The sequence below is a fragment of the Pleurodeles waltl genome, chromosome 5 (genome assembly GCF_031143425.1).
Source record: "Pleurodeles waltl isolate 20211129_DDA chromosome 5, aPleWal1.hap1.20221129, whole genome shotgun sequence".
In the NCBI taxonomy this organism is placed as follows: domain Eukaryota; kingdom Metazoa; phylum Chordata; class Amphibia; order Caudata; family Salamandridae; genus Pleurodeles; species Pleurodeles waltl.
The window spans coordinates 1,715,136,718-1,715,164,254 of NC_090444.1; the positions used below are offsets into that span (position 1 = coordinate 1,715,136,718).

At 45.0% G+C, this 27,537-nt stretch overlaps 1 protein-coding gene across 1 annotated transcript in view; it reads left to right on the plus strand.

Annotated features, from left to right (window-relative positions):
* Positions 1 to 27,537, plus strand: part of LOC138296695 (adhesion G protein-coupled receptor F5-like) — a 578,562-nt gene that overhangs the window by 175,793 nt on the left and 375,232 nt on the right. Inside the window, exon 4 of the mRNA XM_069236067.1 lies at positions 26,330 to 26,485. Within this exon, the coding sequence (XP_069092168.1) occupies positions 26,330 to 26,485 (156 nt within the window). The remainder of the gene's footprint in view (positions 1 to 26,329; positions 26,486 to 27,537) is intronic.

Genomic DNA, 27,537 nt, shown 5'->3' on the forward strand with positions numbered 1-27,537 from the left:
ATTCTATGAGTTCAATTGTGACATCAATGGACATCTGAAATTGCATCATTGATGAAATCACTGATGACATTACTGATGACATCATCAAAGCTTCTTTGGTACATTTTGATCTATAAATGGATATGCCATTAAAGCTATGAAAGTGCAAAATAGCTCAGAATATGAAGAGTTGTTACTGCTATCATGCATACGGCCACCACAGGTAAAGCAAGCTTGTGTTATTTACAACATTAACCCTATACTATACACTTAATGGGGAGTTGAGTTCATGTTGACTATTAACCACAGATGAAATGGTAACCTATTGTGCATACAGTATTCAGTCTGTATTCAACTGCTGAGGTAAAACCACGTTCCTCCAGATACTAATGCCCAATTACGGACACTCGTTACCACTATCAAACCGTTGACAGTCACTGAACCTCCAATGAGAACGGAAGTGGATATGAATAGAAAAGTAGGTACTGTTAACACCATTTACTCTCTGGAGAGCATTTACTCTGCACCACACTGTTTTCAGACAGTGAAACTATCATGAGAAATACACCACATAATATTAAAAAACATCTACTGTGCACAGTGTACATTCTATGCAGAATTTGATTTGATCAAAGAGACACTATTCACTTAAAGTAAGCAAGGTCTGAAGGTGCTAAAGATCATACTGCTTTCACTCTTCATACAGTGGTGAAAGCTTTACAGATACCCATCTTCTGAGGCAATATAAAGATATGCACATATGCTTGATACTTGGCATACACTTCTTCTATGTTATATATAAATTGTCGTGCTGACACTATTCTGTCTACTAACTCTATGGTTCTTACAATGGGTAGTATGCTATATGTAGAATCTTTTCCCTGTTGCGAACGTTTTCTGCAGAGCCTGAAAACATTTGTGGAAAATAATGAGCACAAGTTGTTCACTGTCACTGCCATGCAGGGTTACTCTTCAATGCAAACATATCCCTCAATACGCCTATGATGCATTAGCAGCACATGCATTTTGTAAACAATTACACCCATTAGCTGGACCCTGGCTGTATAAAAATCGGTAGAAAAGTTATTTGGAAGTTACTTACCACTATGTAAACTATAAAACAAACTAACACAATCAGTGGATGATTTCATCAGTGATGCATCAATTATGTCATTTGAGATATCATCAGTGATGCCATCAATAATGTCATAGAACATCATAAGTAATATAATATGTGAGGTCATAACGAGTGCATGGTTGGTGCGCAAGTCATAGTTAGTGCTGCTAAGTATATCTGGCGAATTTGTATGTTTTATTAGTTCAATATATATATATATATATATATATATATATATATATATATATATATATATATATATGCAAAAAAAAAAAGAGAGAACTCTGGGTAGTTCCCAAGTTTAGGTGGAGAGCAGCTCTAGTAAGGAGCACCCTGCAACACCAGCGACACTCTAGATTTGCACAGCTCAAATGTCTGTTTATCTAGCAAAGTTTTTAACCATTGGATCAGCACAGTGCTATCCACGCTGAGCTAGATAGTGACAAAGTCTTAGCTACTGACACAGTGCCAACCTTGCAGAGCTGTAAAATGACAAAAGCCATTTACCACTCCAGGCACAATATTACAGCTTTGGACTGGTAAAGTATCGTCCAAGCCAACCCTTCATTGCATGGAGTTGGCCCACAGGGCTTGCAGCTAGGTCCTCCTGTGGCCAACTCACTGCAAGCAACAACCCAGATGCAGCCAACCCCACACCGTCCACAGCCTTTGGTCGTGCATAGCTCCAGGGCATATCTTGCAGCCAGGCCCTGCTTCCAATTCCCTGCAATGGAGCCAACCCCATGCTGCACATAGTTTTTGGCTGCATATAGCAGGGGTATGTCCACAGGACTTGGCCTGCCTCCATGCCCTGATGCCAAACCCCCAGCAGACTGCCAACCCTACACTGTGCATAGCATTTGGCATGTGCAGCTTAGGGTTTGCCTTCGGGCCCCATCCCCTGAGGCAAAAACATGTATATTAAGGGGAGGGGGTGCCCATCCCCTGAGGCCAAAACAAATATGTTAAGGGTGAGGGGGGACGTTTTCATTGGAACTGGCCTTTGTCTCCCAGATCCAGTCTCAAAGAAAATGAGAGAAGGGCCGTGTGGCCTCCCACTCCAAGCCTTAAATGGATGGATCCCCAGGGCCAAATACAATGTAACAGGGTAGAAGGACATGCAGCCCCCCTCCTTGAGCCTTAATAGGCCCCAGGGACAACATCCATTTTATGCTCCTAATGGTCACATTAGGAGTTTAAATAGTTACAGTGCTGGAGTAAGGCCTTTCCATCAAGAGAATCCCACTGGTGGGCTGGGCAGTTTGCCAGATGTTTTCTCCATATGCAGAATTTCTACAGATCTTTATTTTTGTACACAGATTCATGAACGTTATTGATGTGCAGTTACAGGCTGATAGGTGCCACAGCAATAGAGAAAGCCACACAAAGCTATTAATTAATTTTGCCAAACCCACTGTTCTACTCACAGCCTTCTGTAGATTGGGAAGCCTGCAGTCATAACCTGCACCCATTGTGACAGGTAAGGAAATAAAATATAAATTTAGACTGAAAGTAACAATCTTTACAATTTATCAGAGAACAGATATGTATTAAACAACTTTGAAATTCATACAAATTAAACATTTTTATGGTTCTTTGCTTACTCCACAATTTAGGAAGCCAACTCCCGACAAGTCTTATTAATTTCACAAATGGTCAACAAACAAAAAGCCTCATGCCACACATATGTAGTTCATTAACTGTGTGTTAAAATAGCAGGTATTTTAGCATTTGTCATTTTTCTGTTTATTTTCTGTCAAACCTTTTTTTGGGAAAATCGAGGCAGTAGCATCATTAGTCAAAAGTACTGGTCCCAGCTAGCAGAAGCACCCTTAAGCATGTGTCCAGGCCTGCAGCACCTGATAAAATAAAATAAAAGCAAACTTTTAAATCTTCATTATGGATTGTGGACACATGAAGAGTCTAAGGGCCGTATTTATACTTTTTGACGCTAAACTGCGCTAACGCAGTTTAGCGTCAAAAAGTTTAGCGCCGGCTAACGCCATTCTGAAGCGCCATGCGGGCGCCGTATTTATTGAATGGCGTTAGCTGGCGCTAGCAGACCGGCGCTGCCTGGTGTGCGTGGAAAAAAACCACGTACACCAGGCAGCGCCGGCGTTGGGGAAAATGGCGTTAGGGCGTCTTAAAAATGGTGCAAGTCAGGTTGACGCTAAAAAATCGCCTCCACCCGATTTGCGCCATTTTTAACGACGCCCAGACGCCATTTACATGACTCCTGTCTTAGTAAAGACAGGAGTCATGCCCCCTTTCCCAATGGCCATGCCCAGGGGACTTATGTCCCCTGGGCATGGTCATTGAGCATTGTGGCATGTAGGGGGGCGTGATTTTTGCCCGGGAGTATAAATACGACGCATTTGCGTCGCAGTCATTTTTTGGGACGGGAACGCCTACCTTGCATCTCATTAACGCAAGGAAGGCGTTCACGCAAAAAAATTACGCTCTTTACTCATACTTTGGCACTAGACGCGTCTAACGTCAAAGTATAAATATGGCGTTAGTTTTGCGCCGAATTTGCGTCGAAAAAAACGACGCAAATTTGGCGCAAACGGAGTATAAATATGCCCCTAAATGCCTTCAGTTGACCCAAAATATGAATACAAATCTCAATGCAGTCAATCTCTCATTGTCATTACCCTCTTCAAGCATGTTGCCCTGTGGGTTGAACAGATATGTGACTGACATTTAAACTAGCAATGGCTGAAGGAGGTTGACCCAAAGCCCTATCAGTGCTTATAACACAATGTATAATGTATTTATTTTTTATTGATAATGTAAGCCTGCAGAAACAGCAAAAGCTGTCTCTAGCCCAGACCTAATGACCCACTGTCAGAATTTGTTTTGAAACCTTGTCTTTGAGTTTGTCAGATCCATTTTGACATACTGTGAACTGAATTAAACTCAGATACAAAGCTCTATATCAGCAGATCTTAATTCTTTGACTTCTGCGGACCCCCAACAAATGACTACTGGACACAGGGGACCCCCAACATAAGCAACTGATATGATTTCAACCTCAAAACACAGAACTACAAAAGCAAGTATACACTAAACAAATGCATACATTATTTTTAAAAAATGATTTCATTCACAGACAAAAGATATGTAAAAACCCACACTTTTGTTTTCATGAGACGGTTGGAGCGTTTCAATATTTGGATTTGTCTTTGAAAGACAAATCGATACGACAGACTCTAGAATATTGCTTTACATTTTTTCTCCTAAAATATACTCTTCTTTTGTCTGTGCACACTAGTGCTGATGTCACCAGTTATCCATACTACTGTTTTATGTACTTGAGTTGCTCCCAGGAATCAAGCTAAGGATACCAACCTAATTTGTAACTTTCCTTCACATTGACAGAATGTTTTAGCATGTCTAACTTTACATTTATCTTCTTATGTATGCATCCTTTATTCATCTGCTAATATTATTATTATTTTTTTTAAGCAGCTGTGGACTCCCTTAGTAGGTATCACAAACTCCCAGTGGTCTATGGACCCCAGGTTAAGAAACACTGCCCTATACTTATGTTGTACTAAACAATGTTTTGTTGTTTTCTTTGTCACATTAGATCATTCAACTCCAAAGAATGAAGCATACACAAAAACAATTGACAGAAGCAAAGTCACAATATGGTTGCTGGACAATTAACTAAAAACTACTTTTATGTACTTCCAAATATGCATTTAAAAAAACTGTGTCATACTAATAGTGTTCACAAGCTGTTGTTAGGTTAACTAATGAAAAAAGCACAAATGATGAACCAAATGCTGAACAATGTCAAACATTCACCCCCAGTTGAATATCTGGGCCTAAATCAATGTTTTTTTTGCTCACCACACCATTTAAGTTTGGACCCAGCTAGATGAGCATCCTGTGACCAGTTTCAGGGTATCACCTCTCATCAGCCCGGCTAGTTTGAATCCAGTGGCATGGCGAGCAGAGGCCTCATGTCTGAGCATACCCGTCCAACTTAGGATGGAGAATGCAAAAAGAAGAGATGATGGACAGAATGCTGAACAATTCAAACATTTACCCCCCCCCCCAGTCAGAGAAGAGATCTGGGCCTAAATACATACATTTCTGGCTCACCACACCATTCCAGTTTGAACCCAGCCATATGCAAATTAGTCTTGACCATGCAGAACAGTCCAGCCCTAACTGTCAGACATGAGTCCCGGGCTCACTGTGTGTAGGAAGTTGGCTCTGTATATACTATTTCATAGTAAGAAATAGTGTGCACAGAGTCCAAGGGTTCCCCTTAGAGGTAAGGTATTGGCAAAAGTAGATAATTCTAATGTTCTATTTTGTGGTAGTGTGTTCGAGCATTAGGCTTATCAGAGGGTAGTGTTAAGCATTTGTTGTACACACACAGGCAATAAATGAGGAACACACACTCAAAGACTTACTCCAGGCCAATAGGTTTTTATATTGAAAAATATATTTTCTTCGTTTATTTTAAGAACCACAGGTTCAAGATTTGCAATTAATACTTTAAATGTAAGGTACTTCACTTAGATACTTTAGGAACTTTGAATGAAAGCAATATCACATACAGTCTTTGTAAAAATGGCAATAAGCTATTTTCAAAGAGGACACAGTGCAAAAATCAACAGTTCCTGGGGGAGGTAAGTAAAGGTTAGTTTTGAAGGTAAGTAAAACATTTACAAGTCTCAAGTTTGGGGCATATTCAGACCACCATTGGGGGTTCAAGGCAACCCCAAAGTTACCACACCAGCAGCTTTGGGCCGGTCAGGTGCAGAGGTCAAAGAGGTGCCCAAAACACATAGGCGCCTATGGAGAATAGGGGTGCTTCGGTTCCAGTCTGCCAGCAGGTAAGTACTTGCGTCCTCGGGGGGCAGACCAGGGGGGTTTGGTAGAGCACCGGGGGGGACACAAGAAGGCACAGAAAGTACACCCTCAGCTGCACAGGGGTGGCAGGGTGCAGTGTGCAAACAGGTGTGGGGTTTTAGATTGAAAACAATGGAGAGACCCGGGGGTCACTTCAACGATGCAGGCAGGCACGGGGGGATCCTTGGGGCAACCACCACCTGGGCTAGGCAGAGGGTCGCCTGGGGGCCGCTCTTGCACTGGAGTTCGGTTCCTTCAGGTCCTGGGGGCTGCGGGTGCAGTGTTGGTTCCAGGCATCGGGTGCCTTGTTACAGGCAGTCGCGATCAGGGGAGCCTCTGGATTCTCTCTGCAGGCGTCGCTGTGGAGGCTCAGGGGGGTGTCGTCTCTGGTTTCTCACGGGCTCCCAGTCGCCGGGGAGTCCTCCCTGAGGTGTTGGTTTTCTGCAGGTCGAGCTGGGGGCGTCGGGTGCAGAGTGTGAAGTCTCACGCTTCCGGCGGGAAACGCGAAGTCTTTAAAGTTGTTGAAAAGTTGCACGTTTTTTGCAGATTGTTGAGCAGAGCCGCTGCTCACCAGAGTTTCTTGGTCCTGGGGGTCAGGGCAGTCCTCTGAGGCTTCAGAGGTCGCAGGTCCCTGTCGGATGGGTCGCTGGTCCCTGTCGGATTTGTCGCTGGAGCAGGTTTTCGAAGTTGGAGACAGGCTGGTAGGGCTGGGGCCAAATCAGTTGTCTTCTTCCTCCTTCTCTGCAGGCTTGTAGGTCAGCAGTCCTTCTTCTTTCTTCAGGTTGCAGAAATCTGATTTCCTGGGATCTGGAGAGACCCTAAATACTGAATTTAGGGGTGTGTTTAGGTCTGGGAGGGCAGTAGCCAATGGCTACTGTCCTTGAGGGTGGCTACACCCTCTTTGTGCCTCCTCCCTGTGGGGAGGGGGGCACATCCCTAATCCTATTGGGGGAATCCTGCAAACTCAAGATGGAGGATTTCTTAAGGCAGGGGTCACCTCAGCTCAGGACACCTTAGGGCTGTCGACTGGTGGGTGACTCCTCCTTCTTTTTCTCATTATCTCCTCCAGCCTTGCCGCCAAAAGTGGGGGCAGTGGCCTAAGGGGCGGGCATCTCCACTAGCTGGGATGCCCTGGGGCGCTGTAACAAAAGGGATGAGCCTTTGAGGCTCACTGCTAGGTGTTACAGTTCCTGCAGGGGGAGGTGAGAAGCACCTCCACACAGTACAGGCTTTGTTCCTGGCCACTGAGTGACAAAGGCACTCTCCCCATGTGGCCAGCAACATGTCTGGTATGTGGCAGGCTGGCAGGGACTGGTCAGCCTACACTAGAAGTCGGGTATGGTTTCAGGGGGCATCTCTAAGATGCCCTCTGGGAGTATTTTACAATAAATTGCACACTGGCATCAGCATGCATTTATTGTGCTGAGAAGTTTGATACCAAACTTCCCAGTTTTCAGTGTAGCCATTATGGAACTGTGGAGTTCGTGTTTGACAAACTCCCTGACCATATACTCTTATGGCTACCCTGCACTTACAATGTCTAAGGTTTTGCTTAGACTCTGTAGAAGCATAGTGCTCATGCACATATGCCCTCACCTGTGGTATAGTGCACCCTGCCTTAGGGCTGTAAGGCCTGCTAGAGGGGTGACTTACCTATGCCTCAGGCAGTGTGAGGTTGGCATGGCACTCTGAGGGGAGTGCCATGTCGACTTAGTCATTTTCTCCCCACCAGCACACACAAGCCGTGAAGCAGTGTGCATGTCCTGAATGAGTGGTACCTAGGGTGGCATAAAACATGCTGCAGCCCTTAGAGACCTTCCCTGGCATCAGGGCCCTCAGTACCAGGGGTACTATTTACAAGGGACTTACCTGAGTGCCAGGGTTGTGCCAATTGTGGAGACAAAAGTACTGTTTAGGGAAAGAACACTGTTGCTGGGGCCTGGTTAGCAGGGTCCCAGCACACTTTCAAATCATAACTTAACATCAGCAAAGGCAAAATGTTAGGGGGTAACCATGCCAAAGAGGCATTTCCTCACACTGTGCCACTGAAAAGAAGCTGTGCATTTCCTGAAGTTGCTCGTGTTCTGGTTCAGAGAGGAGCTGGTCTGGCAGTTCGGGCTAGAGTGTTGCCTAGAGTGATTTGTATACAGCTGGGTCCAAACTGAGGTGTCATGGTGGGCAAAAATGATGGATTGGGATGCCGCCCAAGCGATCGCCAGTGGGTGAGATTAATTCAAGCATCCCATCCATCACCTTGTTGTTTTTGCTTTTGCTCAGGGAGACAGGGGTGCTGGGTAGTCACCATGTGTCCTTTCGTAGACACTATTTGGAAAGATTCAGCATCGTAAGGAGCATCAGATTTTCTTTTGCTTAACTGTTGACCTATCACGGAATCTCCTTTTCTGAATGAGAGGTCTTTTGAATGTCACTCTTGTCTGCATGAACTTTCATTTTCTGTTTGTGAACCAAGTCCCTTGCATGAATCATGCTTTCACATCTGCCTCTTTCTGTGGTCCATTGACATAACTTGGTTGCCATCGCTCTTCGAACTTCAAAGTTGTGATTGAGTTGGGGGTCAAACAATAAGCTTGCAAAGTAGAATTTTATACTTTCTTGAAGCTGAGCTTCACAAGAGTTGCATGCTGTACTGTTTTCTTTAGAGTCCTCATAAAACACTCAACGAGTCCATTGGCCCTATGGATATAAGGGTGTGATCGTTTGATGCTTTATGTTCAGATGCTCCAGAAATTCTTTCAATTATTTACTGTTGAACAGTGAACAATTGTCAGACTTTACAACAGCTGGTAGGCCCATGTTGCAAAATGCCATCAAGTTTATGATTACTCACTCGTGTCCTGGATTAAAGCTCTTCGACCAAAGGAAAATGTGAATATTTATCTACACCATTAAATTATGTTCATTTTTAAGGGACCAAAGATCTCCCCCAGGCCTGGTTTTTCTCTCCCAGGCTTGTTTAGGGAGTTCAGTCATGTTCAGAGTATGATGAGTAACTGGTTGACAGGCAAGTGCATATTTGGCAGGCTTTGAGTTCCTTTTCAACTCTTTCATCTAAGTATGGAAAGCAAATGTTGTCTTAGAGAGCTCTCTTTGAGCAACAATACTACGATGTCCTTCATGAGCCACCTTGATCACCTTTAGTCATAGACTCTCTGGAATCAGGATCCTTAACATTTTTGTATTTTTGATATCCACCATCATTACTAAGAGGTCGAAAGTGTTAATTTCACAACTGATGTGTAATTATGCCTTTTAACTTCAGCAGGTCACTATCATCAATAAATCAATCAATCAGTTTTTGTAGAGTGCAACTACTCACCAGTGAGGGTCTTAAGGTGCTGGGTTGTGAGGGGAAGGGGAGGGGGAGGGTGGACAGATCCTCATCCGAAGAACCATGACTGAGGCTGATTCCTGAAGATAGTGAGCGATGGGCTATGTCTGAGGTGCATGGGAAGGTGGTTCCAGCTCTTTGCTGCGAGGCGGGTGAAGGACCTTCCTCCACAGGGTTTTCCATAAGAGTGGGAAGTGGCCAGTGCTTCTGGGTGGGAATAGAGGATGGCCTGGGGACCAGGCTTTGCTGCGGCCACCATTAAGAATGAGAGGGAGAGGAGGGAGCAAAAAGGAGTACAGAGGCGTAAAAGAAGAGTAAAAATGAGTTAAAAAAGGAATAAAGAAGGAGTAAAAAGAGGAGAGAAAGAGTGAGAGCGGAGATAATTACTGTAGACGGCCAGTGGGCCACAAGGGATGAGGCGCAGGCAGGAGCCTACGGGTGGCGGATGACCTCGAACTTAGAGTTAGCAGGCTCTCAGTCCGATCTTTGGAGGCAGAGGAGGAGCAGCAACGACAGCAGCAAGAGGAGCTGGGGAGGGCAACAGACTGACCAAAGGTCAGCGGAGTCACCCTTTCTCAGCACTGCTGCTGCCATTAAGAAGGGGAGGGAGGCAAGGGGTTTGGTCAGTTTGGAGGCGGGAGGGTGGGAAAGGCACTTCACCAGGGGGAGAGCCCAGGGGCAGCAGTGGCACAGGAGGGTGAGGGCTGAGTAGGAGGCGAAAGGGTAGGAGAAAAGGAGAAAGGAGTACAAAGGAGAAAAGGAGTACAGAGGAGTACAAAGGAGAAAAGGGGTAAAAAGGAATACAAAGGGGTAAACTGAGGAAAAAAAAGTAAAAAGGAGTACAAAGGAGTGAAAGGAGAAAGGGAGTAAAAAGGAGTTTGAAAAGTAGTAAAGAAGGAGTAAAAAGAGGAGAGAAAGAGTGAAAGGGCGGAGATTCTTACTGTAGATGGCCACTGGGCCACCAGGTATGAGGTGTAGGCAGGACCCTGTGCGTGGAGGAGGGCCTCGAAATGAGAGTCAGCAGGCCCTCAGTCTGAACCTTGAAGGCAGAGGAGCAGCAGCACTCGCAGCAGCAGAAGGAGCTGGGGAGGGCAACAGACTCTGACCAGAGGTCAGAGTTCTGGCAGTGACAATCTGGGCCAAGGACACAGCAACTGGTGTACTGCACTTGACAAGTAAAGTGATGTAGCCTCAGCCGTCTTGGATGGAGTACCTTGACGTTGGATAGGCACTCTCGAAAAGTAGTTAGCAGGATGTTGATCCTTTCCTGGTCAGTGCACAATAATATAATCCTACTCTTGCAATCGTAATCCCCTTTGTTCAGTTCAAAAAGGCATCTTGGCTTTTAGATTACCAAAGATGGTCAGCATCAATGGCTTTCTGTTTAGAAATAAATAGAAATGTTCCCAAGCCCATACTACAGTCAAACTTTCCTTCTCAGGCTATGAATAAGGATGTTCTGTTTGAGACAAACGTCTACTAGCACAGGCCACAATAGGTCATCTAGCATTTGGGCTTCCACTCTGGTATGCAATTATAGCACACAACTAGGCCGCACAGTAGTGAAAATCAAATTTCGGGAGTTTTTTCACTACTAGGACATCTAAAACTAAAAAGTACATATCCTACCTTTTAATTAAAAGCACCCTGCCCTACGACTACCTAGGGCTTTCCTTAGTGGTGGGATATATAATAAAAGGGGAGTTTAAGGCTTGGTAAAGGGTTTTAAATGCCAAGGCCACAGGGCAGTGGGGCACTGCCTTCAGGCTGCAATGGCAGACCTCGGTCAGGTTTTAAGGTGCTACTTAAGTGGGTGGCACCATTTTTGCTCCCCCTCAGTATATGGTATACCACTCTACAAGAGACTTACGGGTAAATTAAATATGCCAATTGGGTATATGCCAGTCAAACCATGTTTTAGGGGGATACAACAAACACTTTAGCACTGTGTAGCAGTGGTAAAGTGCACAGAGTCCTAAGGCCAAGAAGCTAAAATCCAGCAAAAAGTAGGAGGAGAAAGGCAAAAAGTTTGGTGGTGACCCTATAGAGAGGAAGGGGTGGGCAGTAACCTCTGCTTTGGTGGTGGAGTTGCCAGAGTTTTGCCCACTCAGCGCTCCATTTAGAGTGCAGAGCGTGGCAAAAACTCCACAACTGCTGTGTGGCAGAATTTTCGTCCATGTCTATTTTAATGCTGTGTTAAACTGTTGAAGGAGCGCCAACCACTGCAGATAAATATCTGCGTATGGTCTGTCAGAATGACCGTCGACAGCTGAGCTGACTGAGAACTGGAAAAAATTAACGTGCAACTCGTTCAGGCACCGGACGATTCACTGCACTGAAGCGCATATGGAGCTGCTGTTGCTGATGTCAGATGGCTGAGAAAAAATGCAGGAAAGGCTGAGAACTGAAATTAGCACCTTTCCATAGATGAATGAGCAGGAAGCTTAACTTTAAGTCTGCTAGAGCGGTAACTATAATGTTCCATTGTATTTGAGAATGATGAGCGAAGATCTCAACACAACAGGAATGCTTCCTGCCTCTGCCCGTTTGTCTAAGTGAGCTGGTGCTCAGTACCGAGGCAACCGGAAGAGTCCAGTGGCCTGTGTCAATGAAATCGGTACTCATGACTAAACCCCGTCCATCCCCCACCCATAAAAAAAAGTACACTGACTCCTCCACCCCTAAAACAAACATACCCCGACCCCCACTCCCAAAAACAAAAGTACCCTGACCCCCCACCCCTGCCCCTAAAAACAAAACTAACCTGACCTCCCACCCCTAAAAACAAAACTACCCTGACCCCAAGACCTAAACACAAAACGACCCCGACCTCCCACACCTCCCTAAAAAACAAACGACCCCAATCCCAATACCCCCACCTTTAAAAACAAAACTAACCTGACCCCACCCCACCCCTAAAATCAAAACTACCTCAGCCCCCTCTCCCCCAAAAAACTACCCGATCACCCACCCAAAACTAAAAGTACTACGACTCCCCACCCCGCCCCTAAAAACAAAACTACCCTGACCCCCACCCCTAAAAACAAAACTACCCTGACCCCAAGACCTAAACACAAAACGACCCCGATCTCCCACCCTTAAAAACAAAACTACTTTACCCCCAAAAACAAAACTACCCCGCCCCTCAAAACAAAACGTCCCTGACTCCCCACCCTGCCTCTAAAAACAAAATTGCCCCACCCTCCACACCACCCCTAAAACAGAACTACCTCACCCCAACAACAAAACTACCCTAACCCCCCACCCCGCCCATAAAAAGAGAACTCCCCCGACCCCCCACCCCACCCCTAAAAACTAAACTACCCCTCCCTCCCCACCCCCAAAAACAAAACGACCCAACCCCTGCCCCTAAAAACAGAACTACCCCGTTCCTCCCACCTCGCTCCTAAAAACCAAACTACCCTAATCCCCCAACCCACTCCTAAAAGCCAAACTACCCCCACCCGGGCCCTAAAAAACAAACTTCCCCAACTCCCCCACCCCTAAAAACAAAACTACCCCAACTCACGCACCGTGCCCCTAAAAACCAAACTACCCTGATACTCCCACCCCTAAAACCAAAACTACCTTAATCCCCCACCTGTAATAAACTAAACTACATTGAACCCCCACTACACCCCTAAAATCCAAACCACCCTGATTCCCCACCCCGCAAACTAAAAACTAAACTACCCCATCTCCCAGAAACCCGCCCCTAAAAACAAAACTACCCTGACCCCCACCCCAAAAACAAAAGTATCTGGACCCCCCACCCACCCCAAAAACAAAACTACCCTGCCCTAAAAACAGAACAACCCCGAACCCCCCACCCCACCCCTAAAAACAAAACTACCCCGACCCCCGCACCCTGCCCCTAAAAACCAGACTACCCCGATCAGCCCACCCCTAAAAACATATCTACCTCAATCCCCCACCTGTAAAAAATGAAACTACCCCGCCCCTAAAAAATGAACTCCCCCTGACCCTACCACCCCAAAAACAAAGGTATCCTGACCCCCACCCCACCCCTAAAAACAGAACTACCCCAACCCCTGCCCCCAAAAACAAAACTAACCCAAACCTCCATCCCCACTCCAAAAAATAAAACTATCCTGATTCCCCCACCCCACCCCTAAAAACAAAATTACCCTGAACCCTGCCCCTAAAACCGAAACCACCCCGACCCACCACCCCTGCTCCAAGCCCGTAATCCACCCCACCCCTAAAAACTACCCCGCAACCCCACTTACCTCACTGGGTCATCTCCCAATCCACTCTGCCTTAACTACGCATATGCATTGTTCAGCACATTCATGGTTAAGACAGAGATAAAGGCAGTTGTTGTTCTGGCAAACGTGGTTACGCTTGCATTGTTCATGGGATCGTTCTTCCGGATTCGTCGTTGAGGACATTTCCCCTCCATAGTAGCCTGCCTGGGTCTCACCCCGTGCCAGTACAGCGGATTAGCCCTTGCGCAATTACAGCTTTATCTGTGTCTCACATTTGAAGTGTCCCGCTCTTGTTGTAACACCCACCTGAAGTCCTCTTCCTGCCGTTAGTCGCGCTGTGTGTACTGAAAGTGTGACTTTAGATAGGGCAGATCCATCTCCTTGGAAGAATGGGCTGCACCCAGGTCTCCACATCAGTGCCGAAAGACTGGACTGCTCACCTCCTGAACTGTGCACTCACCACAGATGGAGAGATGTGATTTTTTAAAACTTAATTCTATCCAGTGTTTCGGCAAATGCATTGTGGTGTGAACTGTCTGCATTACAAAACAATAGTTTTACTTATATCCTTGCTTTGGGTACTAGATAATTACATATGTAGAAGTGGCCTTTCATGTGATATCTTCATCCAATGTAAGAGTTGGGGATTGGATTCTGCATAGTTTTTAAAAGCTGCTTATTTATTAATTTTGTATTGCCATAGTACACATTTTGATTTCTGTACATATTTAGCACTACATTCAAACTGCAATCCCTACGCTGTATTTGGCATTACGTGTACTCTCAAAATCAATGTGATGATTTCTCACTTGATGCCAGGCTGGGTGCTTGTGGTATCTTGGTTGTGGCACTGTTGTTTACTTTTTACCTCTTTGCTATCCAGGGATTTGAGGAGAGTTTATTTGTTGTGTGTGAAATGTAATGTTGATTCTTTACCCTGTGTTGAACGTTATCCTTTTGCAGGGTATGCTTGTCATTAACTATATTCAAAGTTATTTTCACATTTGTTATTTCAGTGTTTACAGATTTCAAGGACTGTTAGCTTGTTAACACATCCCTTTATGATAATTTATTACACATCAGGACTCGTTTTAGGCCAATGAATCTTTTGACCCAGTTTAGAGACACCTTAGGACGAGATAGCTAATCAATATGTCAATCAATACGTCAATAATGTCGTCAATATTTATTAAAACAATGCATTTCACTTTAGTCAAATACATTAATCAATTCAAGACACCACCATGACAGGGCAGTCATGAATAACCACTCCAGTTTAGTCGAATTTTATGAGTTTTATTCCCTATTAGTTACAATTCTAAAAGCAAATATGTTAAACTCAAAACCAATACACTCAGTAACATTGTCATAATTTGGCAACTCGAATAAGACTTAAACAACGCAAGGAACGCAATTATTAGAACATAACACAGCGTCAACATAAGTCAATTTTAGCAGAGTGTCATTTATGCGTCGGTTCAACATAGCATAGATTCAGTCGTTTGTCTATTTGCGTCAGTTTAGTGAACACCTGTCCTAACCACTGATTAGAATTGGCATGTTGGGCTTCATGCAAAACGATTTAGAAACACCAATTTGGAAAACATCTAGCTTTGGTCTCTGTCAAAAGTAAGCAGTTGGTACCTAGAAAGACAGACAAATTACAATTTCATTGTCATAGTTACCCTCCAAGGTTTAGGTCAGTGCACAGGTTCAGTCTTCGTCTTCAGGACATCAGTCAAATCGCCATCAGTCAGAATTCAGCTCCGGGGCAAAAAGGGGCACTTCCCTCATAAGGAGGTAAAGTGTAATTGGGCAATCTAAGAAAAGGATGGTTCAAATAAAACCAAAGTAAGTCACCAAACAGAGTGACAGAGTTTCTGGATAAAAACAATAGCATTCCCTAACCCACTTCTCTTGGTTCTCTGTATCATGGGTTTTTTATCCCTTTTTCGTTGTACATTCCCCTAAAATGTCATTGGTCTGTAGTTATGCCCCACTGTCTTTACCCAGTCAGAAAACAGATTGTCATTAATCTTTCACCCCATATTAGTTTACAGACTTTTTATTGGTCCATATGATTGACGTCTTCAGAGGTAGCACGTCCGGTATGATTTCATCCTTCTGTAATTGCACATTTTTTGGTCAGTAGCTCCATTGTCTTCACTGGTTTGAACAACCTTGTACATTACATTAATCTAATTTTCATGAGAACTATCTACTATGGTTACATTCAGCTTCTAGTTTGAAGGAAAAAAAAACAAGAGGTCATGTCCTTTTGTGAGTCAGCACACTGCACGTTAGGAAAAATACATTTAGTATGAGAGCCAGGCAGCTAAGCTTCGGCTCATGCTAACTTAAGGCCTACAATGATTTTAGCACAATTTCAGTGATACAATCATTAATAATTAGTATGAAACTTATTCTATTTATAATAATTCATAACATTAGTCATTTTTATTAGTCCACGTATACATTAGCAGCCACTCCCCGTGGTCACATTTCAGGTGCACGTTTAAGCAAAAATTAATTACTACAGTTAATATGCGGTATCATCACACATTAATTCATAAGCATTTTATGTTAATATAGATTATACGGTATAAGCTACGCTCTCTCAAGCTAAATTAATTGCTAAAATCCTGCACGTGCATAAAGCAGCATTGATGTACCACTCAATAATAGGGATTACCCTTTCAGCCTCTCTTAATGACTCCTGAGAGGGGCTCATTTTACCAGTCTTTAATAGATGAGTGGCCGAGCCAGCAAGGATCCCCACTTCGGTTCAGAGTACTGCAGTTTGCACACAGACTCCGCCAGCAGCAGGTGCTCAGATGGCTGAGTTATCTTATCATCTCGAGGTGTGGCCATAGACAGATTCTTCAGCTTGCACCCTCTGCCTCAGGGAGAACGCCTGAGCTCCTCCCGGCATTACCTTGAGCTCCATGACTGCTGATAAGGTTTAATGTGAAAACCTGCAGTGCAGCTACATTCTTTCGAGATAAAGAAAGATCCATCTAAAGGAGGTAAATAACAGCCCAAAGTCAGTGAGTATACATTTCAACCAGTGGCGCGAGCAGAAGTAGACTAATAGATGCATTTCCGCTTTAATATACAGCCCAGGCAGGCAACTTACATGTGCCTTTAGATCACAATGCATTTATTTTATTTTATGATTTATTTTGTTACAGTTTTTGTAAAGCGCCGCATATCCCTTAAGACAGTCTCAGTGCGCTGTGACAGTGAATATTCAAATATTCATATTCATCTTTGAATATGCAGTATGCACTGGAGTCAGAGCTCGCAGCTCTGACTCACAGAATACAAACACCTCAGCGCTGGCTTTGGTGCATGGTGCATGCGTTGGGGGTGCACAGAGGACTGTCTTTCTATCTGGCAGAAGGATGAGCAGATATTAGATGTAGAACCCCCCGGTGCGTTTCTGCTTATAAATTGTCAATGTTATTTGTAGGCGTACATTATCCATATTAGGTGTTTTATTTGGAGGAGACGTATCTCCATTTAACGAGTAATTGTCACCGTCTCTCTCTCTTGAAAACCGTGTTTTAAAACCACGGATCCTTACAGTTATCCGTTTACCCGCTTGTTGTTTATGGCGCTGTCTGTAAATTTTGAATATTTGAACAAATACGCAACAAATATGCAACAGATCTTTGCATTGTTGCCTCTTTTTTAGGTCGAGTATTCGAGAGACCTCTTGTATATACTTTAGTATATACTTCTATGTGGGCTCTCTGCTTTTTCACTGGTTTGTTTCAGTGTCCTTAAAAAATCCTTGCTTGCTAGTGGTCAATCCTTGCTCTTTGTCCCACCTTTTCCACAGTTATACACTCCCCTAGAGCATGGCCTCAGTACTTGTAGCTTTCCACCTGTGCCTATGTTGCATGTGCATAGGGATTACTTTTTTCTTAGGCTAATAGCATTTGACCAGAGCGCTGGATGTTTCAGTGCCTCCAGTCTGTTTCTTTTAACATGACTCTAGTCTATCACTTATTTTCATCTGCAGTCATGTGTGACTTTGTTTATTCCAGTCCTTACTCTCCCTCGCGCATTTTCTGTGCTTGGTTGTCACTTAATCTGCCGAGCCGTCCCTGCCCCCAGCCGTTGCTGCTTGTTAGTTTCAGAGTCTGGCTGTTGTCACCATTTGCAGACTTCTGTCACTGGCCTCTGACATACAGCACATGGCTAACACAGTGTTACAATGGAGGATATCGGAGGCGGGGGCTTTCCTTCTATACGCCTCTTGAAGCTCTCATGTCCGACGTTCATGCTTGCGTATCACTCGATCACAAGGTTTGAATGATTTGAAATTGGAATGCTCTCTAGGCCCATACAGGAGAGCAGTGTCCTGCAGCATGGGTGCCTCCTACAAGCACTCTGCGCATACTCAGCAGACAGGTTCCTCCTTCCAGGGGGGCAGGAGTACCAAGCCCCTGATACCCAAGGCACACGTATGAAAACCTGTAAATGGAGGTTCATAAACCTTCTCAGGGATTCGCTCAGAGGGGAAGGATGTGACATCGATGTACCCTGCAGTGGGCTTCTCTGGGGCAAGGGGAGCACTGCCTTTTTAATAACATTTACCAGCCAGCGCCTCCGATGTGTGGCAGCCATTCTCCCTTCTTAGGCAATGCTCCCCGGTGTTCCCATCCCTTATACGCTTCCATTTAATTTAGAAATCACTCGCTCTGCCACCCTTGCGCAATACTCCACAGTAGTTACGTGCAAACTCGTTTCAAGAGCACGTGTGTGACTGGGAATAAAGCTGGAGTGTCAACAACAACTGCCCACTGTTGCTAGTCTTGTAAGAACAGGCTAGCCAAGGGCAGTGGCGACGTCAACGAGGAGGCAGCAGTGCAAAGGAACAAGGAGAATAGTTAGAGTGTTGTATGCACCGGGGTACTGCTCCGACTGAGAGCTCACCCTAGTGATTTTTCTCTCTTTTTTGTAATATCCGAAATCTTTTGATGGCTTTTCTCCCAGACATTGCAGCCTCTGTACGAAGAGGAGTGGAGCAAACTGCTGCACTCTCTTTGGGGTAGATCACGTCTTCACTCCAGCAGGCTGCCCCTTCCCCACCCCTCGCCCCATGGCAACAGTTTCTAAGAAAGCAGCATGGAGGGCAGAGGGTGATTTTGCACAAATGCAATGATAAACTCGCCCACCACTCTTCAGCTCCACATCGCTTCTCATCAAAGTATGTTCCCGGTTACCACAGATTGCACGAATAACAGCTCGGGTCATTCATGCAACAGCGGTCATTCAGTAGCCGGAAGAGAGGGTGCGGCATAACGATCCGCGCTGCCGCCTTTCGCAACGTGGCCAACAGTTCGTATTTGCCCGGAAAGCCCTAGTTTTTTCATCAGTTGTCCGGCAGATTTCTGGAAATTTAACTCATGTCCCAAATTTTAGAGAGGGTCGAATGAAAACGGTGGGAGGTGCCTTTTTATGTTATCCAAATCAGAGATAGTTAGCAGCTGCTACAAAACAATGTAATTTGACTAACAGGCTTGATAGTGGCTTTAAAAATTGCATTGTAGTTTGGTTTTTAGTACCTCTACTGTGAATGTATGCTGCTGAGCACTGTCATTCTACGTGCTCGGTTGAAGTACAATTATAGCTCTTTTTTCTATTTTTATGAAATGTACCTGTTTTTTACTTTACAGTTCTGGTCACCCTAGGCTTTGGGACTGGAAAACTAGGTTCCAGGCGCAGCGCGTCAGCTGAACATCCTGTGAGTCTGGTCATATCACTTAAACTCACGGTGCATACAAAATGCAAAGCGACAATGAAGATGTCCTGTTGTCAAATAATTTGTGTTCATGTAAAGCGCCAAGTGCTACAATTAGGACTGAGGTGGCACTATATAAAACTACTGGACAAAATAAAGACAGTTTACTATCTGTGTGAGTGAGCAAGGCTGTGTCTGAGAACATGATACTCCACGCTCACCCTGCTGCAGGAGGCCACATGCAGAACGGTCTCATTAATCAAATACAAAAAATAATACACACCGCTCCTCACAGGAAAATTCAACCCAATCTCCCAATCATTACATTCGTATTTTATCATTTCAGGTGGGTAGGACCGGCTCCTGCATCCAGGTTCCTCAGTCCAAGACTTGCATAGCGTCAAGCACTCTGCTGAGTTTACTGTTTAAAACCCTTCTCTTTTCCCGGCACCCTGGCATTCTTCTCTGGCCCCACTAGGTTTGGTACCACAGACGAGATTTAAGAAAGAGGTCATGCATTAGGACCATGAAAGCCGACTTTAGAACTGGAGTTCAAGTCCCGGCAATGGCTCGGCATCCTGTGATTTTGAGCACATCGCTTGCTCTCCCCATGACATGTATAAACATTATTGCCGGCTTGTGTAATGTAACCGGCGTGTGTAATGTAACTGGTGGTCATGTACAGTGCCTACGTAAAAGGCGCCGCTGCCGGAAGATGGCTTCTGTTTCCGACTCCCTTCTATTCCAGCTACAAAGTAATCATGTTTTGTAGCCACTCCAGACTCTGGCGGTATTTTTTGGTGGGGGGGGGGGGGCTGCTTCAAAGGTGAAAAGAGTATTTTTATCAAGTCTTTGGCATGCTTTGTTGCAAGCTGATTGTCAGGCGCTCACGCCTTCCTTGTTCTGAAAGTGAGAAGGGCGCGATAATTAGTTTGGAGTGGCCTGAGAAGAAGGTACTTGTTTTTAGAAAGGTGATCCCAACCGTACATGAAAGAGAAAATTAGCATAGCTGTAAAGATCTATATGGCTGGTCCGACTTCCAAATATGTTTTGGTTTTCAACATTGCATGGATTGCCTTAAATTACCAGATGTGAAGCTTGTCACAAAAAAGTTGTTAATCTTTTAAAAATTTCTGGGCTATCTCAAACCCCAAGTGTGTAGGGCAGAGATAGTTCTTCAAAATGAATTTTGACCACAGTAAATTATCCATTTAAGTGTTATATTTCCTTCAACAACTAGAACTACTTTAAAAAACACAGATTGAGACATTAAAGATGGTATGCAAAGTTGCAAAAAGTTTTGCGGTAAAATAAAGAAAGTATATTGGGGTATTGTGCAGAGTTGCACTAAAGTGTAGTTTCTTAATGTTACATCAAACTGAGAGAAGCCATGTTTACAGATTGCGTGTGCACCACTGCCTTTTACAGGCGCCACCTTTGGAAGCTACTGATGCCCTTGTGGACACAAATGACGATAGACTTAGAACACGCTGAATATTTCAGAATTATCGTTAGATCACAAAGCTTCAAGCACACACACTTAAAAACATTGTCCAGCACAACTACCACTGTCACAAAAAATGTGACCGGTTGCCCTATTTTCTAATGTTTGTAAACTCGTAGCGATGTGCTGCACGGCTAAACACTTATAAGGTTCCAAAGGCAAGACCTGTTGGCTATGCCAATGCTTGTTTCATTTACGAGCCAAATAAACGTCCAAGAGTCCAGAGGCAACTCTGTTGTTGGAGATTCTCACTGGGTGCACTTCGTTTTCTCCTTTTCTAGTTTCTGTGCAGACACTTGCCCTTTCAAGGTCCTGATTATCAAGTGACAGATGCAATTACCTCACTTTAATACCCCTGCAATGACATCCTATAACGAAAAAGTTCAAGAGTGTGGATGGTGAAACAGAATTCCACCACTTATGGAATTTCACAGAAACTCACAGCTTTCAGGTAACTCAGCGGAATTTCACAGAGTACAATTCCAGGAGTTCCGCCAGCCCCTATAGAGAGGGTCAATTCCAACACAACACCCCCCCCCCCAGACTAATAACAGGATAGACTAATCAATACTTTGATGTACTTCCCTGCTTAGGCAATAGAATGTGGGCAATGGCCCTCTACTGCAGGGACACTTGTCCATTCTACACCTCTCTGAATTAATTTGGACCCCTCTGTCTAGACTTTCCTGAATCACAGAACCCATAGAGAACCCACCTGAGCAGAACATAACCTTTACTTGCTCACAGATGTATCCCAGTAGGCAGACAGTACCACTATGATCAACAAAGTGATTTGGCCCATTCCACTCTTTGGATCAGACTTCTATCCCCCCCAAAGGAAAACTCTGTCCATAAGAGCGTCAACCAACAGAGGCAACTGACAGCTGTCAGTATCCAGGGTCAGGCCCCAGTCCTCCTTGGGGTCTCCAACCTCTGTGGTTTCTCAGAGTGGGGGGAAGTAGCCCCAGGTGTTAGGTACCCTTTCTCTACTCTCTCTCTCACCAGTTCAGGAGTGGCAACCTGAGATTTGACACTCAGCCCAGGAGCTTTACCCTGAGGCTGAACAGGAGTCAGTGGTGAGTCCTTCCTCCCCCTGCTCCTCTGTCTGGGGTTTTGCACTCTCTGCTGTGGAGTGGTATCCCCAGAAAACTGAACTGGTATGGCACTTTTGGCAGCCGCCCCATCCAGTTCTCCTGACACCGGGGGCAACTCATTGCCCAGAATGCAGTCTGTTGGTATCTGGGGACTAACTGTGACCCTTCTCTGGGTCACTTCCCCACCCCACTCCTCTTTCTTTTCCCAATATCCTGAGACTGTATGGGTCTCCCTTGATCTCCCTGTCCTTCAGCTGGAGGGAACCTGAACCACCCTTCTTGGAATCCCTCACAGTTACCTTTTTGGACACTCTGGTGCTGACATAGAGGTCCCCCCCTAAGCAGGCTGCCTAGAGTCAGCAAGCTTGCTATCTACCAGGTGTTGGCACAGCTCTGTGAAGCAGGTACTGAATATGTGCTCCCTCATAATCAGGCTGTACAACTCATTGAAATCATCTACCTTTCTGCCCTTTACCCCACCCTTCAGTGCCATGCTGCCATAATCTATGAAGTCCACCCAAGACTTGTTTGGAAGTTTGTGGCTGGCACTGAACCTTTGCCTATATTCCTCAGAGGGCAACACAAACTTGGAAAGAAGAATGGGGCATTCTTGGTTTTGTCCTCTACCTCAAGTGTTAGGAGTGTGTCCCTCACAACAGTGGTCATGTACCTTCTCAAGCCATCTCCCCATACACCTCTGGAACCCTGTGAACCCCTAGGGCTACCTCATAGGCTGAAAATCATTTATCTATACTATGTATCTATATTTTTGGATATGCAGACTCTCACCTCTCCAGTAGACTCTGCTGATTCGCTGCAAACATTGCTGCTAGACTCCAATTGCTTGGCTTTAATGTCCAGCTCCTTAAGTTTGAGTTCATGTTCCATCCTCGTCTCCTCCAAGGCTCTTTCACTCTTAGCTTTCTCCCTCTCCAACTTTAGTTTGGCCAACTCCAGCCTGAACTTCCTTTCCTCCCTCCTGTCCTCCAACTCCAATTGTGACAGGACTCTGGGAGACACACTGCTCCCTGCTCCCATCCTCGGTATCCTGATTATCTTCTTGGGTGCCGGAGGGTTCTCCCTGCTTCTCTGGGTCCATAGTCTCATCCTTTATTGGTCCAAGGGCCTCCTCTGGATCATCCCCTCTGCTAGTGCTTGCAGCCTCTTGACCTCCTGATAGGGTCGAAATTTTTCTTGCTCACATTCAGCATCCTCTCTGTTCAGAGCTTTTGCACCTCAGCTTTAGTGAGCTTGTCAATAATAACCAGTTTAATCTCCATGGTAGTAGAGTAATGTTAGGGTACTTAAATTTAGAAAACAAAAACAGATACTATGGACAACATACACTCTAAAAAGGAAAGGGAATTTTTTAAGGAAGGAGTGGAGCATGTACCAGAGAGTGCCTGTAGTCTAGGGGCGAGGACTGATCTGTAGCTGAACCTGAAAAAGCTGTGAAAGACGTACAAGCTGGAACTTGCTGGGATGTGCGGGTGGGACTAGAACACGGTAGGATCCAAGGGTGGGATTGAACTGGAATGTAAAACCTGAAGAGAGAATAAGTCATACGTGGAGTGGGAAAAACAAGAGAGTATACACATATACACAACAAAAACCTAGTTATGTAATGGATTGGTGATGTAAAGAGTAGGGCAGTAGCAGAAGCATTAGGAAAGTAGTAATAATGATAAAGGTATGTAATGTGAAAAATAATTTATCTTTTCGAAAATCTATCATGATAAATCATGTAGCAGTTATTCACCGATTCTTAGTAGACACTCAGTTGTTCTTCTAGAAGAAGATATAGAAAGTGCAAAACATTTACACAATTACAATAGAAGAGAAAGGGACCAAAGCAGGAGGAACATGTACATGGAGCTCTGCCGCAAGAGTGAAGGTTGCCCTTAGAAACAAGGAAACAAGGAAGGGATGAGAAAGGTGACAGAGAAACTAAAATAAAGAATACATAAGAACAAAGTTGGATGAACATCTAGAGTGTGTATGTTTTATTATCTGTACTGTTCAGAAAAAATGATAGCAGTGGTAGGGCTATACCCCTTCAAGGGTTGAAGAAAGTGGGCAAAACATGCACCAGAATGCATCATTGTGGTACTGTGAAAACCAGAACTTCTGCGAACAATGGACCAAAGTTGTAAGTGTGCCTGGGAGTCTTCTGTAGTAAAAGGAACGGAGTCAGGACCCCACGGGACCTTCAGGAGCACCACTTGATGGCAGAAGGTCAAAACTTTGGCTTAGTGTAAGATGAAAAATTGCTAACAAAAGAAACCATTTACTAATCATCTGGAGGTTACTTTGGGGAGGACTCACAGTACCCTTTCTGATGTTGCCATAATAACTATTCCACCATGGAACATTCTTCATGCATCACATGCCTAATACCTGTTGTTGGAAAATGGCCCTCTCTGAAGGGTCACCCCAAACTTTTTGCCTTCCGCCTTCTCTTTTTCTGACCTTGTTTTTGTTGGCTTTTGGACACTGAGCACTTTTCCACTGCTAACTAGTGCTGCAGTGCATGTTCTCTCGTATTTAAACATGGTAAAATTGGCTCATACTCAACTGATCTACTGTAAATCCCCTGGACTGTGCACTGCGTGTGTCTGGGGCCTGTAAATTCCTTCAACAGCATGGGGAACCCCGATGCACTGGCTTTGTAATCAACGCATCACGCTTCCGCGCTCGTCTTTGGAAACCAATGCATCACAATTAACGCAGGGAAAAATCAACGCATCTCTTGACTGTGGGGGTGACAATGATGCATCAACCACACGTTTCATGTTGCAACCATGACCAAGGTACTCTGTTCCCTGGTCCTGCATGGCTCCTGTACCCAGCCCATGCTCCATCGTGGTCAGCTTGAACTATTGACTTTTACCTGGTCCAGCGTGACCTGAAGTAATCACTAAAGGGATATTTCCTTCTAAGCGCTAGAATTCCTTATTGTTCTTAGATTCATATCTCAACTTCTCCTAATTGGATTTCTTTCATTGTGGTCTTAAATTATTTAGAAAATCATAATCTATTTTTCTATCCTGGTATGGAGTCTTTTGTGGTGTTTTCATTGTATTACTATGGGGGTCATTACGACCTCGGAGGTACTGCAGTGCTGAAGACCACCAGTGGTGGTGGTCTTCCGCTCGGCGTATTATGACCTTTGGCAGCCCGCCGTCCTTGTTCCGACAGTGAGCTGCCAACAGCCATCCTGGCGGGAGGCGGGGAAGTGGAGGTTGCTCCACCTCCACTGCCACGCCATCAGAACACCGCCCAGCGAATCACGTCCTGTGCTTCACCGTGGTGGTGTTCTGTTGGCGGTGTGGTGTCGGCGGAGCTGCCCCCATGGGTCCCGTCCCCTCCCGGAGGATCGTCAGACCAGGTAAGTTGATCGTCCGTGAGGGAAGGGGGGTGGGGGGGCATTGTGTGCCTTGCATGGGGGTGTGCGTGTGTGTATGTAGAGGGGGTGTGTGAGTGCGTGTATGTCTGTGGGTATGTCTGTATGGATGTGTGCATGTATGTTTGAATGTGGGTGTGCGTATATGACTGTGTGTGTGGATGTAGGCATGTATGTTGGCGTGTGTGCGTGCAAGTATGTAAGTATGTAGGTGGTGCCTGCGTGCGTGCGTGTCGCGTGTGAGTGAGTGATGTGATGTTTCGGGTCGGGGTGGGGAGGGGGGCCCTGCCACCTTTGGGGGGTGGCAGGGGTGGTGGGGGGTCTAGGGGAGGGAGTCAAGGTGGGGGTGGGGGGTGGGGGAGACCCCTATCAGCGCCAGGGAAGGAATTCCCTGGCACTGATAGTGCTTACCGCCATGGTTTTCATGGCGGTTCAGACCGCTGGAAAACCGCGGCGGTAAGCCGGGTCGAAATACCGCTGGCGGTATAGTGACGGACGCTGGGCTGGAGACCAAGATCTCCAGCCCAGCGGTCGTCTCCGCCCTGGCTGGCGGAACGGAGAACCGGCGGATGCGCCATGGTCATAGTACGCTGGGGTAAGACCGCCAGCCTGTTGGCGGTCTTACCGCTGGTTCTCCGCCTTCCGCCAGGGTTGTAATGACCCCCTATGTGTGTTACACAAGTACTTGACACACTTCCTTTTGAGATAGACCTGACTGCTCTGTGTCAAGCTCCTGAGAGTGATCACAGGTTATCTTTTAGTGTGTATCTGACTTACACTGACTAGAGGGGTGGTCCCTACTTGGACTGGGTGCATACCCCTGTCAACTAGAGACTCCATTTCTAACACTTGTCTCAAAGATGTCTAACAAGAAAGTATTCTTGATTTTGCTGTAAGTAGATTTAAGAAGAGTGAACACAGTAATTGTTTTTGCTTCAGTGGTTGTTTATCCTATTTACTAACAGCGATATACACAGAAAACCTGACTGTATACATTTTGTTCAACGTATAAAATTTATTTTTTTCACAGATACCGCATCTCAATATATTATTGATATTGAGGTAACTGTTCTTAATTCAAGCTTCATAAATGCTCTTCGAACGCTTGCAAATGAACTGGAACTACCAATTGAGGTAATGCTCAATGGAACACATTTAAATATCACAAGCCTAGAGGTGACTGCTGGTAAGTGTCCAAATAATGTCTTTCCATTTCATGTTAATATTCAATGTGGAATAAATTGTGTTTTTTCCATACCTGTGCCTGAGTGGCGGGCAGAGTCACATATTGAGGAAATTATTTTTTCAGTTTATTAGGCTAAGTGAAGTCAAATTAAAACCTAGATCTGAGTTTATCCACTATTTAAAGACGCATTGTTCTCCAGTCCTAACTCTAGCTCCACACTCTGGAGAAGATCTCATACACCCCCATCTAAGCCAGTCAGTGGGCTTTGTCAAATGAAGTGTGTGGGTGGTGGCTTGGTAGGCCAGCCAATAGAGAAGGCAGTTGTGATGTTTCAGAGAGCTAGACCCTGAAGTAGCTAAACCCCTGATGAAGGACGGAAGTACTGACATTAACTAAAAGCAGCATGACTGGGAAATGATGGTTTAAATCTTCACCTTTAACTCTCCCTGACGACTCCTGCTTTTGCTCTTATCCTCACCTTTATGAACAGTAGGCAATACATTTCCTGACAATGCCTGTAATGCAAGACTCATAACTATGATGAATTTGTCTATGACAGCCAGTTCTTGGGCTCAGTACTTTAAATATTCTGTCCAAATAACTGCTAATTCAGAAGGAAAAGGAGGGTTAAAATGTCTTAAGCAGAATGGGTATGGATTGTGCTCTTTATTTGAAAGATTACGTTCTGGACAGCGGGGGCTCTTTCCTCACCCGATTAACCCAAAAGAGCAAATATAGCTATAGAAGCATCCTGATTGAATTTATTGCTCTGGAGACATGTTGAAGGAACCATTTATCTTGAAACAAATAAGGATGATTCTTCAGGTGGTCTGACCAGAAATTGATAGGGCTATTTGTGCTATGAAAGTTATATTTGCAGGCATGGTGTCCTCAGCTTATGAAACTCACTCAATGATTATGGCAGAGAATTTGAGAATATTATCACTCTCTAGCCCTGTCAAAAAACTGAGGGAACTCACAAGGACTGCATCTTGGGATCTTTCAGCACAAAGGCCTGAACCAGAGTTTATATGTACGAAGACAGTTTTTGA